This window comes from Narcine bancroftii, chromosome 1, assembly GCF_036971445.1.
Source record: "Narcine bancroftii isolate sNarBan1 chromosome 1, sNarBan1.hap1, whole genome shotgun sequence".
Taxonomy (NCBI): domain Eukaryota; kingdom Metazoa; phylum Chordata; class Chondrichthyes; order Torpediniformes; family Narcinidae; genus Narcine; species Narcine bancroftii.
The window spans coordinates 329,259,701-329,276,894 of record NC_091469.1 but is presented as its reverse complement, the minus strand read 5'-3'; the positions used below and the strand labels follow the sequence as shown (position 1 = coordinate 329,276,894).

The 17,194-nt window shown below is 39.7% G+C and overlaps 1 protein-coding gene across 6 annotated transcripts in view; it reads left to right on the top strand.

The window, feature by feature from the left end:
- The window catches only part of LOC138748300 (E3 ubiquitin-protein ligase RNF144B-like), a 157,367-nt gene that overhangs the window by 104,451 nt on the left and 35,722 nt on the right, over nt 1–17,194 (top strand). For all 6 annotated transcript variants that reach the window (XM_069908239.1, XM_069908230.1, XM_069908244.1 and 3 more), the window contains 2 exons: nt 1,327–1,521; nt 7,186–7,290. In XM_069908239.1, the coding sequence (XP_069764340.1) occupies nt 1,363–1,521; nt 7,186–7,290 (264 nt within the window). In that variant the 5' untranslated portion in view covers nt 1,327–1,362. The remainder of the gene's footprint in view (nt 1–1,326; nt 1,522–7,185; nt 7,291–17,194) is intronic.

Below are 17,194 nucleotides of genomic sequence, written 5' to 3'. Positions count from 1 at the left end.
TTTCATCACAAAAAAGCAAGAGTAGAAAACCACTAGCACAAGAACGAGACCATCTCCACCTAATTCCAGTGGAGAGACTCTAATTCCTTGTTTGACTCTCTTTAAGCAATTTCTTTGTGCTGCTCCCTTCTATGGTGACGGTAGTATATTATCTCCGAGCAGAAAGGCTCTGCAAAATGTAGAGGATGGAGCCTAGTGCATCACAGGCAAAACTCTCCCCACCATCGAAAAAATAATTGTGGAACGCTGCCGTCAGAGAGCAGCTGCAATCATCAAGGATCCACAACACCTGTTCTTGCTGCTGTCCTCAGGAAAGAGGTATAAATGCCACAAGACTCACACCACAACCGAAAACAAATGTACCTGACAAGAAAGGAATCAAATTTTTTTCTTGATTGATCTTGTGTTTCTGGACATTAGTCACAAAGACGTGAATGGAGAGAGAAGAATTTTGGTGAAAAATGATGATTTGAAATTACTCGTGTGCTCATGCCAATTGATAATTTCAGTTGTTGTACTGTAGTTTTCACAGTAATAACTGTGGGACAGATCATTGGAATAATTGTGGAGATAACTGTCCCCATAAGAGATTCAAGAGGAGGTTATGCACCTTTCAAAAGGTTAGTGTAATGGTTAATGCAATGTTATTACAGCTCCAGTGACCCGGGACCAATCTGGTCAGTACCACATCCCAAGGGAGAAGATAATCCACAGTTCTCTGGCAAGCATCCTGGTGATGTTGGAGGAAACTTGTATACCTTTTCTGTCATCTGGACCTGTTGATGGTGTATGGCTAACGTGACCTCTCATAACAAGATTTTTAAAAATTGCTAGCAAGCATGGGGTAACACAATTAGCGTTGCGGTTAGAGCGATGCTGTTAAATAGCCAGTGACCTAGGTTTAAATCTGGCGCTGTCTATAAGGAGTTTGTACGATCTCCCTGTGTCTGCATGGATTTCCTCCTGGTGCTCCGGTTTCCTCCCACGCTTCAAACTGTATGGGGGTTATAGGCTAATAGGGGTGTGATTGGGTGGCACGGGCTTGTGGGCTGGAAGGACCTGTTACCATGCTGAATGTCTAAATTTTTTTTAAAAAGTTAGGGTTGTCATGGTGTGGTCAGGTGTTAATTTTGGAAATGTCATCTGTCTGTGCAGAAAACATGCATTCATTGAGTTGGTATTTTAGATGTAGTGTGAAGTAGCTGAAGAGTTTGAGCTAATGTTCAAGTGAGTGCTCAACCTTTGGTGGCCTTTTGAAACAGTACTTGTGATTATACATGAAAAAAAAACTGATAGGACCTTTATTCATTGGTGTAATTATTACAGGTAGCCGGATTGGATCCAGTCGTCTAATTCAGAAGAATGGAGACAAGTAAGACCCGTCAGGCAATGAGAAAAGGCCCATTAGTGGACAGTGAGCTGACTCTTGACCCATTGGTGATGTGCAAGCTCTGCCTTTCTGAATACACTCCGGACAGGATGACCGCTTTGGAACAGTGTGGCTGTTGCTTCTGTACTCGGGTAAGTGTTCTCAGCAGCTCATGACTTGTTGAAATTGAAGAGGTTTGGAGGAAAACTTCAAGTTAGGCATCCCTCAAAGATATTTATGGAGAACTTCTTCATGCCTTGAAGAAGAGCTCAGCCCCAAAATGTCGATTGTACAGTATATCTCTACCTTGTATGGATGCTGCGAGACCTGCTGAGTTCCTTTAGCACTTCTGTGTTTTGACTTTTGTTGAAACTGAATCCAGTGCAAAGGTGCAAATGAGATTGCTGTCATTTTGATTGTGTTGGAGAGATGCAGCTTCCTTTTCGCATGGTAAATCTTTGGAATATTTCCTATATGAAATCATAGCAGATGCTATGATTGTAATGGGAACACCGAAATGCTGGAGGAACTCAGCCGGTCTTATCAGCATCTAAAGGAGACAAAGATATATTGCTGATGTTTCGGGTCTGAGCCCTTCTTGAATATTCCCTATATCCTGTCTCAACAACTCACCCATGTTTTTATTCCCCTTGATTTTTTTTCTAATCCAATGTTGCCTTGGTTGGCTTCTGCAAATTAGAGCAGTTCCAAAGCAATTGTTAGCACTAACTTAGAAGCTGGGAGGGGAAAAATATTGGAGTGGAGCCTTCTTCTTCTTTCTTTCTTTGGCTTGGCTTCGCGGACGAAGATTAATGGAGGGGTAATGTCCACGTCAGCTGCAGGCTCGTTTGTGGCTGACAAGTCCGACGTGGGACAGGCAGACACGATTGCAGCGGTTGCAAGGGAAAATTGGTGGGTTGGGGTTGGGTGTTGGGTTTTTCCTCCTTTGTCTTTTGTCAGTGAGGTGGGCTCTGCGGTCTTCCAAGGAGGTTGCTGCCCGCCGAACTGTGAGGCGCCAAGAAGCACGGTTTGAGGCGATATCAGCCCACTGGCGGTGGTCAATGTGGCAGGCACCAAGAGATTTCTTTAGGCAGTCCTTGTACCTCTTCTTTGGTGCACCTCTGTCTCAGTGGCCAGTGGAGAGCTCGCCATATAACACGATCTTGGGAAGGTGATGGTCCTCCATTCTGGAGACGTGACCTACCCAGCGTAGTTGGATCTTCAGCAGCGTGGATTCGATGCTGTCGACCTCTGCCATCTAGAGTACTTCGACGTTAGGGATGAAAGCGCTCCAATGAATGTTGAGGATGGAGCGGAGACAACGCTGGTGGAAGCATTCTAGGAGCCGTAGGTGATGCTGGTAGAGGACCCATGATTCGGAGCCGAACAGGATTACATTGGGCAAACATACAAGTTATATGCATAAAAAGAAGCATTTCAGCTCAAGGAGCCCATTTATCTTCCTCTCATACAGGTAGTTCTAGCTTTTCCATATCTCTTCAAACTATTTTCTTCCTCTCCTGTCCAATTTAAGCATACAATTAACATAATTTCTCCCTTAATCCTGAGCCTTAGAAGTGAATTCTAAAAATATGTGTATCTCTAGAAAGATGTTTGTCTAGCATTCTTCTGACTTGGTCCAAGGAGTAGATTTTTAAAATGTATTAAACGTCGGTCCAATAAACATGAAATTCTAAAGGAAAAATTTGACAATTAGCAATCCTTCTGAATATTTTTTTAATTAGCTTGCAGAAATCGGGTAAAAGTCCATCTGTATATTTTGAGTAATATGGAACCTAATACCGCAAACCATTTCAACCAATGCTTTAGTGTTTTAACTGTATCACAACTCAGATACAGTAACCTAGCTACACACATTCCTCTGCTCCTTTTGGAATGATGGTGTTGGGGGTTGTCCAGCACAGAAACAGACCCTTCAGCCCACCACATCTATGCTGTGCCCATCCATACAAATCTGTTACCTGCATGAGGTGGATATCCTTCTATGCCTTACCTATTCAAGTGGCTGTCTAAATGAGACCTAAATTGTATCCAATTCCACCACCACCTCTGGCACTGTTCCAAATCTCTGAGTTTTTTTAAAACCCAAAAAAAACTTTCCTCTTAATAAATCTCTTTTTAAAACACCTTCGTTTCCTCTTGTTTTTGATACTTCTACCATGGGAGAAAGATTCTGTCTGTGTCCCCATTCAATGTTGTAATTTTATAAACCACCTAATAGGTCACACCTAATCTTCTTTCACTCCACATAAATGAGCCCATTGTCCTTTATGCAAGTGCAGTGATGATCTTTCTTGCAAAGTTTATTTACTATTGCTGTTTTTTTTAAGCCAATAGTTCCCCTTAAGTTTATTCACACTAACATCCCTATTTTAAACATCCCTATCCCTGCATACTGATGTACCTTTTCACCTAATAATCCTGACTCTGAATTAGTTCCCTGTCCATAACCAGATTATTGTAAATAGACATGACTCCACCAGAATTTATTCTGATTTCTTCTTGCGCTCTCTTTCTCGCTTGCTCCCTTTCCCAAACTCCCCACCTAGTATCATCTGCCTGTTTGCCTTTCCATGCTTCGCCAATCCCCTGCTGCATCTCTTTCACCCCCCCCCCCCCACCAAACCCCAACAGATGCTGATCAATGCATTGAATTTTCCCCTTGTATTGTCCCACAGAGAGAAACCTAACATTCTCTTCCTCATGCAGTGGAGAAACTCAGTAGGCTACACAGCATCTGTAGGAAGTAAGTAGTAACCAATGTTTTGGGCCTGAGCCCTTCATCAAGGTTTGAGTAAAAAGTAGACAGGGACCTGAATTTAAAAAGGTGGTGGGAGGGGAGGAGGAATCAAAGGGACATTTGGAGGAATGTAGAGGTCGTAAGTGGATATGGGTGGGAAGAGATAGAAGAGAAAAACACTGAGCTGACAGGGGGAGGGGGCAGCTCTCTGAATGGAGAGGGAAATGGGTGGGGAGCTGGAGGAAAGGAGGGATATGGAAAGAGAGACTTTGGGGAGGGTTTAATAGAAACTGGACTCTGCATTCATACAATCTGGTTGTTGAGTGCCATGGATAGATATGTCAGTGTGGGAATGGTGTGTGGAATTAAAATGGTTGGCCACTGGGAGGTCCCTATTATCGCAGTGGACAGAGCGAAGATGTTCAAAGAAATATCAAATCTGTGTCCAGACTCTCAGATGTAGAGGAGGCCACAACGGGAGCACCGGATGTAGTAGGAAATATAATGGTAAGGGAGGAGGTGTGCGTGCAAATGTAGCATTTCCTGAAATAGGTACTGAGGGGAGATTAGAGGGAAGGGATGAGGGGTTGAAGTACTCCTAGAGGGAGTGATCCCCATGGAAAGTGGAGATGGGAAGCTGACCATTATTCGGGGCCACATATAGTCCTTCCAAGTGAAACTCTGCTGCAATAGTAAGGACCTCCCAGTGACCAATCATTTTAATTCTGTACAGTATTCCTACCCTGACATGTTCTGCTAAACTGAGGAATAACATCTAATATTCCGTCTAGGCTCCCTCCAACCAGGTGGTATTAACATCGACTTCTCCAGTTTCTGTTAAATCCCTCCCTGAGTCTTTCTCTTATCCCTCCATCTCATTTCCTCCAGCTCTCCATCCACTTCTCCTCCTTCACCATTCAGAGAGCTACCTCCTCCCTCTATCACTTCAGAGCTTTTTTTTCTCTTCTACCCTCCCTCTTGTATCCACCTGACTTCTTACCTGTTAGCCTGTACTCCCTGCCCCTTCCTCCCTCCTCTCCTCTCCTCCCCGTTACCTTGATGAATGGCTCAGGCCCCCCCAATTTCCTTTCTTCTATCTCTGACTCTCTCCCTCTCTTCCCCTTTCCCTCTGTCTCCTTTCACAGCGACAAAATTAATTCTTACCTTTCCTCTTATTATATTCATTTGACACCTTCTGTTTGTTGGTCTGTGCTCCTCCCCCTCCCATACTCCCCACCCTTCACCTTTCTTTCCCCAGCCTTAATTCAGATGCTAGTCTTCTTTCACTTGGAACAGGACTCAGGCCCGAAATTTTGGTCCTAAGTACGCTGCGAGAGTGGCTGGGTTCCTCCAGATTTGAGTTTTGACGACAATCACAGAGTCTTTAGACTTTTGTGTTTAATCCTGAAACCCTTCACTAATGCTGCATGGCCTGCTGAGTTTCTCCAGCAATCACAGCATCTTCAGTCTTTCCTGTTTAATTCCTTTCCTCGATGTCTCTGGATGCTTAAACATTTTGGAAGTTTCAAGGTTATGATCTTAAGATCTCTCTTGGCTAAAGGCATTGAGAAATGTGGTCTTGAAGGGGCAAATGGAAAGCAGTGTGCACAATCTATTATCAGGTTCAATGGCAGAGCAGTCTCAAGGATTGAATGGCATACTCTAACTTATTGATTAATCTAAAATTTCCTCCCTCTACTGTACCTCCTATAAGGATGAATTTGTTGAGGCATCTCCGACACAAGGTCCTTTTACAGAGTAAAACATGCGACCATAAAGGTGGAGATTTTCCACCCTTGCATCGCAGAACTTACCATCATAAATGCTCCGTGAGCAGCTCCAAGGTGCCCACTCCAAACCATTTTCAACCTTGTGTCAGTGCTCCACCACGCATCTGCAAGCAGCTGGCTAGTGGTGGGCTGATAATGTTGTCAGCCCATGACCCAGGAGCCACCACTAGGGCTCCCACGTTGATTGGTGCTGGTGTTAGGGCTCCGTCCTACTATCCGGAAATGTCCTCTCCTCATTCCCCCTCTGCTCCTCGCTCTTTCACCGAGGTTGTCGAGACTGAGGAGCAGAAAGGCAGTGAGGAGTCTGAGAGAGTTGGAGCTGCTGGGGCCAGAGGGCGAAAGGACCTGGAGGAGGGAGGACAGATTGAGGAGTAGAGGTGGAGAAGCAGAGCTGGGGAGTCCGATGGATGCAAGAGGGGAGCAAATGGCTGGAAGAAGGATCAATGGTCGTCTTAGTTACCCATAATCCCCCACACAGCTGGAACGTCTGTGTTTCCCAGAGTGGCGCGTATGTTGGCCCCCATGGTGATAGGTGGTGCTATGGCACCACTTGCCCGTCTCCATTTGCTCCGGAGGACTCCACGAGGTGCTCTTCATAAAAGCAGCACAGGAGCAACCTTTTAGGGCTGCTCCATAAAAAGGTAAATTCAAATTCTTCTCCGCGGATGGAGCTGGCCTCCAGACAGAGCCTGGCATAAAAATACCTACAGTCAGGTGTGCCAGGGATGTTTGGAAGTTGCCAGTCTCTATCTAGAAAACAGCAGTCGGCTAAGAAAAGCAAGGTGAGAGAGATCTCACTTAACTAGCACCATTTATATTAGTAATTATCTCCCTCTGGGCATCTTGAATGTACACAAAAGACAGTGGTTGATTTAATATTTGTGCAAAATACTGAATAAATCCAAGTTATTCTATCAAAACCTTAATTTTATTCCAAACTCTTGGAATCATCAGTTATAATCTGTTCACTAAACCACATTTCTGAACACTTCAGTACATCACAAGGGAACACTGATAACTAGCATATTCATGGAATTTTTTTATAACATTCAGTAAAATTAATTAATGAATTTAATAATGAGCAGAAATTTGTGCTTTGCTAACAGTATTGTTTGCAGCACACTGAATATTCATTTTCACTTAGAATCTCACACCTTGAAGAGGAGTGAAATGGAAGGTTCACTGATGCAATAAACAAAGCAGATTTGTCAATGCCAAGTAACTGATGTACTTTTTTCCCCCCCCCCTTGCATTTGACTTGTCAGTGCTTGACAAAATATGTAGAATTGATGATCAAAGAAGGTGGTGGATCACCAGTCACATGTCCAGAGATGAGATGCCCTGAAAATGGGGTCTTTCGGGAAGCAGAGGTAATTTTTTTTTGTGATTATTTTAAAAAAAAATTGTTTAATGTTGCAATCTTTCTTCTAAAATTATGGTCCTTGCATGTTTTGTAGCCAGTTCTTAATGCACATACAGCAGATCAAATTGTAACGTTCAGCCAAACAGTTTTTGGCAACCTATTTTCCATTTATATTTCAATTAATCGTTCATCTCACACCCGTTGTGGGTTATTTGCCACTCACTGTGCTCCAATACTATTCCAAGTTTCACAACACAGTCAGACTGCAAGTAAAAGAAGGTGAGAGTGGAAGGAAGGTGTAAAGCACTTGAGTGAAATCACCTCTTGGTTATAAATGTCATGATTTTTCTTTGTTACAAAGACCTGATTAATTTTTTTTTCTCTCTTACATATAAAATAGATTGCTTCAGAAATAGCAAAATTTGTTTAAATGGGTTTGATATTAGAAGATCCAGAGGAATAATGTGATTTGATTGTGCAGCAATATGCTCTGCACCACTGTCTGATACTGAGGTGAAAGGAGGTCAATAGAAAGAGAGGCCGCAAAAAAAATCAAGCAAAGGCCATCAGTGGTCAACTGGACAGTGGAACCAGAACAGCGCTGGACTCTCAAAGCAGGGTCTGTGAACATTTCTGCTGCAAATGAAAGCCTTTATTCATGAACTGACATGAGCCTCTCAAGGCAAAAGTTGAATGCTCCCTTTTTTTTAAAAAAAAAACAGGCCACAGCAAGATCCTGGACCAACAAAACTTCTGTCGGTTGTGGAGAACGTTGAGTAGACATTCAATTCCTGTTGGGTGTAGCAACACCTGATGGGGGTCAATGATTTTTGTTTAGAATTAGGCTGATGTGGTGGAATGTTTGATGGCTCCAAGTAGTACAGCTGTTTTTAGGGTTTTCTTTTGTCGGCTACTTTAGCCAAGGCTTCTGCTGGATTTTGTATTAATCCATTAGCGATTTATTGTCTCCTTGTATCAACATCTACTTAAATATGGCTGATGATCTCTTGGCAGAGCTGATGACTTGATTTGTCTTGGACCAGTGGAAGATCCCTGATAACATTTTGCTCTATATTTTGAATAGTTGTACTTGACAGTAAATTTCATTCAATCTGTAGGTACAATGCAAGTATTTCCAATTTGGAGCTTCCATGGGCACACCTCAAATCCTTTTCAAAACCTATGTGGCAGTTATTGCCAAAGTCAAGAAATATCCAGATGGTTAATTGGCTTCTGAAAATGTGAGGTGGCTGACAAATGGACATGAAAATGAGAAAATGGTTTTCCTGTTGCCTTCTCGTATGCATAGTTCAGTTGTGACACAGATATGGTGTGTCGCCCCATTCCATATTCTTTCCACAGGCAGAGGAAAGGAACAAAATTGCAGAATGTAGTGTAACAGGGAATGAAACGTACCAGGAGGTGTAGGTTAATTGGGAGAAGTGCAGCAAAATAGTAGGTTTGCAAGATAAGGAAATCCTCTTTTATGTATGAAAGATCCAGTCAAAAATCTAGTAACAGCTGGAAAGAAGTTGCCTTTCAATGTGGTAGGAGGAGATTTCAGACTCTTGTATCATCTGCCTGATGGGATAGGGGAGAATAAAGTATTATCAGGGCGGGATGTGTACTTTATTATGTTGGCTGGTTTCCCGAGCAGTGGAAATTGTAATGATGGCCCAATCTGTGTTCACAAATCTTTACCTTGCCCTGATGATCCCAAGTGTGTGACAACTTCAGCAGTGCTGACCAAAGAGTTATACAGCAGAATTTTATTGCCAAGGATTGTCTAAAGCCTGCCTGAGCACACTAAATGACCATGGGACAGTCAAAAATGAGCAATTAAAAACTAGAGCCCAGCAGATAAGACTTGTGGCATGATGAAGAGATGCTTTTTTTGTGAAGCTATTGTTGAAAACATGAATGTCTGCAGACGCTGTGACTGTAGTAAGAACACACCAAAATGCTGGAGAAACTCCAACCGGTCTTTCGGCATCCACAGGAATTGACGAAAATATATTGCTGATTTTTCAGACCTGAGCCCTTCTTCCAAGTCAAATGAGCCAAGAACAAGATATCTCAGAATTCAGACAATGCTGGCTTGCTGGCTGGGGGAGGAATCCAGACCAACAAAAGGTGTTTATTTGGATATGATAAGAGGAGAGGTGAGAATTGATTAGGTCTGTGGGAAAGGAGAGAAGGAAAAGGGAGAGTGAGAGACAGAGCTGGAGGAAGGTGATGGGGGAAGAAATGAGGGGAGGGTTTAACGAAAGCTAGAGAAGTCGATATTAATACCATCTGGTTGGAGGGTGCCCAGTCAGAAGATGAGGTGTTGTGCCTCCAATTTGCAGGTGGTCTCAGACAGGCAGTCATGAGACCATTGTCAGACATGTCAGCAAGGAAATGGGATGGGGGATTGAAATGGGTGGTAAATGGGAGATCCATGCTATTGCATTGGACAGGGCTGAGGTGCTCAACAAAGCTCTGGCTGCAGACTTCTGCTTGGTAGGATAAACCAAGGATTGAGATTAATCGGTGAACTGAATGGCAATGGACTTCTATGCATCTGATTTCATTCAGGCCAGAGCTAGAATTTATTTGCAGCATCTTATGTTTGCCGAGTTGTTTTTAGCAATCACTGAAGTATTCTGCTCAGAGACCAAACTATACTGAAAAAGAGGCAAAGTATGGACATGGGGCCCTCTGAAGGAGCAGGCTACTGACTGAATTCTGCTGCCTCCAGGAGCACTGTAACATTGGGCTGAGAAGGTCCCCATGTTGGTCTTTATTTTGTTGCACTCTCTCCTGCTCAGGAGCACAGAGCTAAGGGCAGGAGATGGATTGCTCTTGAAGTGATTTAGGGCGACACAGTTTGCGTTGTGGGTAATGCAAAGCAAGTTTGAATCCAGCACTGTCTGTAAGTAACTTGTACGTTCTCCCAATGTCTGTGTGGGTTTCTTTCGGGTGTTCAACCCTCCAAAACATAAGGGGTTGTTGGTTAATTTGGGTGTAATTGAGCTGAAATTGGCTTCTACTGCACTGTAAACAAACAAATAAATAAATTGATAAATAGATAAATGATTTGCATGAGACACCACTAACTGCAATCCCAGATCCCTATCCACAATCACAGGGAGAGGAAACAGGAGGAGGAGGAGACCAATATATTCAAAGTAAAATGAGTGCATTTTATGCTACCCCAAAACCTCTTGATCCACAGATTTTTCCTCAGATTTTTGAAAAAAATGGATTCAATTAGTCAAAAAATGGATGCAAACTTTTCTGAAGTGAAAGCTGATTTTACTACTCAATTGGGAGCTATTAGAGAAGAAATGACTGTAATGAAGACAGATATGGCAAAGTGTAATAAAACTGTTGATAAAATCAAAATTAAAGTCCAAAAATTTGAAGATGATTTTCAGGAATGTCATATGGAGGTAGAAGAATGCAAAGATATAGTTAACAAGATAGAAGATTCTTTTACGGTGTGGAAAATTCAGAAGAAAGACTGAGACCACCCTTCAACCAAATGGTATTAACGTCGGCTTCTCTGGTTTCTGTCAATCTGCCACCCCTCTCTCTTGTTCCCTACCCCATGTCTCCTTTCCTCCAGCTGGTGAGTGAGAACCAGTGGTACTGCATTAAATATCATTGATTTAAAATATTTATCTGTAAGGGGCTCTGATTGGTCAACAGTAAAACTCTCTGCTGCCAGTTCTCAACACAAAGGCATATTATTTTTTACAGAACAGCTGTATTCATGGAGGACTTTTAATTTGATTTGGATGTTATAAGATTCCAACATTCCACTTTAAAGTTGGTGGGAACACTGCTGGTTTTTCTTCAGGAAGCAGTGAAATATGAAAGTCTGCTGACGGAGTGATTGTGGTAGAAATATAAATTCTGGAGGAACTTAGCAGGTCTCGCAGAGTCCGTAGAAAGTAAAAATATATAAACAACATTACCGGCCTGAGCCCTTTGTCAGGGTATGAATAAAACACTAGCCCTTTTCACACTAACCTGTAAATTAGCCGTTCAATGAACTGGTTAAAGGAGGCATTTTTGCTGTTCACACTGGATCACTGTTAACTGGTTCTCTGTGTCCTTTCACACTCTCCATCAGGCATCCCCAGAGAGAGGGGGTGGGGTGGGGGGGTGCTCCACTGGTGACGTCTGAGTGACGCATCTGCTAATTATGATCTTGTATTTGAACAAAATGAATCATGCCTAATTATAACATTATTAGGCATTATGTACAGCACAGTATGAGCCTTCAGCCCCTGTTACGCCAACCTATATAAACATTTATAAAAGACCGTGGGAAAGTGGTATAAAACATGTAGCCGCACAATTTATAAATTCCGTGGGAAAAATCGGGGATGAAATACACGCACCGTGCGATGGCGGACTTGCTCTTCATTGCTCGATGCATGTATTTCATCCTTAACTTTCCCTGGTCTTTATAAATTGTGCGGCTACGTGTTTTATTGCTGCAACCACATTCCCACAGCCCTTTATAGATTGTGTTATATTGCGCTGTACTGTACATAATGCCTAATTATTTTGTAATTAGGCATGATTAATTTTGTTTAAATAGAAGATCACAATACATTGATCAAGATTTTGTAAAATGAATACAATGTTTATACCTTTTTAATCTTTTGTTTCCTTCACGTTCCTGCATTCATGCAGAAATGTCCTTTTCACACTGGGCTAATTGGCAAGCAGGTGCCTGATGACCCCCAGGGTTGATACTACCTACCTAGACAGTCCATCCCTGGCTTGATTTGATGCCTGTGCAGTGATTAAGGAGCATTCACACTGGACCCTTAACCTGTATATTAGCCCTTAATTACTAGGACAAGGTGCTGTGTGAAAGGGACTACAGAGAGGTTTCTGTATTAAAAGGCTGGTGAAAAGGGAAAAATGGGAGGGAGAGGAGTAGGTGTTAATTGGACATGATAAGAAGACAGGAGCAAGGAAAGGTGAGAATTGATTGGGGGGAGGGATGGGTTGTTTTGGCCCTGTGAAACCGGAGCAGGGGGAGGGGAGGGGGAGAGAGAGAGAGAGACATGGGGAAAGACAGAAGTCGTGTTGATGCCGATCCGGCCGGAGGGAGACCAGACAGAATACGAGGTGTTCCTCCAATTTGTGGGTGGCCCAGCCTGGCAGTGCGTGAGCCTATGCTAGCAAGGCCCTTTTTAACTTGTCTTTTAATACAGACACCTGCCTGTTTTTTTTAAAATTCTAAGGAGGGCTCAGGGCTGAAATGTCTGTTATATATCTCGACGTTCCATGGATTCTGCGAGATCTGCTGTTCCTCCACGTGTGTTTTTACTCTCTCCACAAAGTTTTCAGGCTCTACTTTGAGGCTTTTAAACCTTGGGGTGTTGAGCGAACAGCATTGGCAAAACTTTCAAGCAGGATATATATTTGGAAATCTGCACAAGGTAAATATTGATAGGCTTTGTCCAGAAATGGCAAATTTGCATTTGATATCTGTTTTTTTAGACATCTTTTCACCAGATTCTTTTTTTTTTCAAACTTTATTTAAAAAAAATAGAAAAAAATAACATACAGTATAGTAATAACCAAAAAATGATTTGACAAAGATGTATATAAAAACCCAAAACAAATAATTTTAAAAATCAAAAAAAAACCCACCCCACCCTCCCACCCCTTCAGCCAGCTCCCTTAAGGGGAGCAAAAACAAAAGATATATATATATAAAAAATTATAAAATGTTAATAACATTTCAAAGTGTATCTAAATGCATATATTTCAAATACGGAGACCACTTACTAACAAAAGAAGAATAATGATCATGTAAATTATAGGTAATTTCTTCTATGACAATACATACTTTCAATTCATTGTGCCAGCATGATATATTAATCTCAGTATCATCTTTCCAAGTACTAGCAACACATTTATGCGCTACTGATAACACCAAACGTACAAAAGCAATTGTCTCATGGTAATATAACATTACATAATTTTTCTAAAACTACTTTAATTCCTTGCCAAAATAATTGAACTTTAACACAAGTCCAAATGACATGTAAAAAAAAGTTCCAATACATGAGCCACATCTAAAATAAGAATCTGAATTACTAAACCCATATTTTTAAAAACTTTTCTGGGGTCAAATATAATTGATGTAAAAAATTATAATTAACCATTCCATATCTTACATTAGTCAATTTAATTACATTATCATGACACATAGTCGGCCAGTCATCTTCAGGAAAAACAAATACTAAATCACTCTCCCATTTAAGTTTAGATTTGTCCCAATCTGACTTATCCATACTATCTTGTAACAAATTATACATAACTGAAATATAACCCTTTTTCGGTATAGAGAAAATCAAAGATTCAAATCTCGACAAAGTAGGTAAAGTCATCTCTCTACCATAATTATCTTTTATCAAAGGTCTAAGTTGATAATACACAAACAAAGAATTTACAGGTTTATCAAATCTTTCTCTCAATTGATTAAAGGAAAGAAATTGCCCCTCTTCAAAACAATCTTGTATTGTCTTTATACCTTTAGAGTCCCAAATTTTTAAATGATTATTAAACATTGAAAAAGGAATGAGCTGATTATTATACAATGGAGTTAGAATTGATAATTTATCTTTCGACCCTAACACCCTGTTTTTTTTAATCCAAATCTTTAGCAAATGTTTCAATATCAGCATATCATATTGTTGTAATAAAATCAAATTCCAACAAAATATAAATTCATGTACCTTAACCCTAGAAATACACGCCATCTCCACTTTAGCCAACTAGGAGGCTGATCTAAATCCATCAATCTACTAACAAACTTCAACTGGGCCGCTTCATAATAATAAAAATGTGGTAACTGTAGTCCGCCCAATGTATACTTCCATGCAAGTCTATGCAATGCCACTCGAGCTAATTTACCTTTCCATAAAAACTCTTGCACTGCTTTATTCAAATCTTGAAAAAACCCTTTGGAAGTAAACAAGGTATTGACTGAAATAAATATTGAATTTGAGGAAAAATATTCATTTTAATACAATTAATGTGACCAATCAAAGTTAATGGAAGATCTTTCCACTTAATCAAATCTGCTTTAATCCATCTTAATATAGGCACATAATTTAATTGATATAATGATTGATAATTAGTATCCATAAACACACCTAAATATTTTACTTGTCCACCTTAATTTTGTAATAGTTTTAAATTCAGAATAATCTCCCACTCCAACTGGTAAAATTTCACTTTTATTTCAATTAACTTTATATCCCAATAATTCTCCAAATTTCGACAAACACTCTTGCAATTGTTTCAATGATCGTTCCAGTTCCGTCAAGTATATCAACACATCGTCCGCAAATAAGTTAATTTTATATTCTTCATTCTTAACCCTCATCCCTCTAATTTCTTCATTTTGTCTTATAGCCTGAGCTAACACTTCAATAGCTAATGCAAATAAGGCTGGTGACAATGGGCAGCCCTGCCAAGTTGAACGAGTCAATTTAAATGGCAAAGAAATATGTCCATTTGTCACCACCCTAGCAATCAGATTCGTATATAAAGCCTTAACCCAACCAATAAAAAAAGGGCCAAATTTAAACTGGTCTAACATTTTAAATAAAAAATCCCACTCAACCCTATCAAAAGCTTTTTCTGCATCTAATGGAACCACCATAGGGTGGTTAGGTTGCTTTCGATATGCGCGACCAAAGTAATTAATCGAAATATATTGTCTGATGTGTTTCTATTCTTAATAAAACCTGTTTGATCAATATGTACTAATTTGGGTAAATATTTAGCAAGTCCGTTAGCTAATACTTTGCTCTAATTTTATAATCTTCATTTAATAAAGAAATAGGTCTATATGAAGACACTTTTAATGGATTTCTATTTTTTTTGGAATAACAGTTATTAAAGCACTTGAACATGATTCTGGTAACTTCTGATCTTCAGTAACTTGTTTCAACACTTCTCCAAATACATTAGAGAAATCATCATTAAAAAGAAAGTTTATAAATTTCCACACAGAATCCATCATCCCCTGGGGACTTTCCATTAGGCATTTCCTGAATAGCTTCCTTAATTTCAAAATCCATAAATGGAGATTCCAATTCCTGAACATCATTCCCATTTTCTACCGGTAACTTTAGTTTAGACAAATAAGAGTCAATAGAACCATTATCCTGTTTCCCCTCAGAAGTAAATAATTTTAGATAAAATGAATAAAACTGGTCATTAATTTCCTGAGGTTTATAACTAACTTTTGAATTCTTCTTAACAGCATTAATAGTCCGAGATGCCTGTTCAGCTTTCAATTGCCAAGCAAGTCCTTATGAGCTCTTTTCCCCAACTCATAATAACGTTGTTTAGATCGATTAATTAAGCGCTCAAACTGATAAGTTTGTGAAGTATTATGTAATTTTAACCTCGCTAATGTGGCTTTTTTAAAATCTTCTGTTACATCTTTCTGAAAATCTTTCTCTAACTCAGCAATCTGATTTTCTAACTCTAAACTTTCTGCCACATATTTTTTCTCAACTTTCGTAGAATTTTTAAAGCGTCCCATATAACAAAATGACCATCCACAGAATTAACATTCTTGGTCAAAAATAAAGAGATATGCTCTTTAACAGAAGTAACAAACTCTTTTTTTCCAATAACATTGCATTAAACCTTCATCTAAACGATGGATGTACTACCTCCGAACTTTCACAAGAAAAAAAAGTAATAATGAATGATCTGATATAACTCTACTTTAATATTCGGCTCATAATACTCTACCTTGTAAATGTGCTGATATCAAAAACAAATCAATTCTAGAAAATGAATCATGTTGTGAAGGGTAAAAAGAAAAAACTTTCTCTGTAGGATTAACTTTTCTCCAAATATCCACCAAATTTAAATCTTTTATTAATGCATTAATTTGTGTTGCCATCTTTGATTTCCTTATACTTTTTGAATTTCTGTCCAATAAGGGGTCCAGAACACAAATAAATCACCACCAACTAAGACATTTTCATTAGCTTGAGTTAACAGTAAAAAAAGCTTCTGAAATAAACTGCTCATCATCTATATTAGGGACATAAAGATTCAGCAAAAATTTTACAGTTCACTCTTAATACTCTGCCAGCATACTCCTCTGAAGATTCCAATTCAAATAGTAAATTTTTATGAATCAAAATCGCTACTCCTCTTGCCTGAGAATTAAAAGAAGAAAAAACATGACCAACTCTTTTCAATTTCAAATGTTCTTTTTCAGTCAGATGTTTTTCTTGTAAAAAAAGCAATGTCAATTTTCATTTTTTTAATATAAGACAATATTCTCTTTCTCTTAATTGGATTATTTAATCCCTGAATATTAAAAGTTGCAAAATTCAATTTAGACATCTTTTTAACTACTAATATATTTACACACTATAAGATAATGCTCCCCTTTATAATTCTTCAAAAAAGGGAAAGAAAAAAAACCCCTTTTTTAAAAAAAAACACCCAAAGGTAGTAATACCCTAAAAATCTGGCAGATGACTATCAAAATTTTCAGTGTTGTCCACCCCCACCCCCCCCCCCCTAGCCAGATACATTTATTTAATTAAACACAATCAAATATAGTCCATATATTCAACCCAATGATTCAAAAACCCAATGACTGCTCCAGATCTTCAACATCAAGAAGACTTTGTGTCAACTCTTCTTTCTTTCCATACTTTCCATTCTTTCCATACTCATTTCCATTTACCCTCCTCTTTGGAGACAACGGTGTAGAACGCCCATTTCTTCGCAGTTCTGGCAAAGAATTAGCAAAAACCAAAGCATCATGATCATTCTCAAAGAATTGAGATCGAAAATTTCCATTAAAAAAAACCTTCAAAATTGCAGGATAATGAAAAGCAAACGTAACCCTT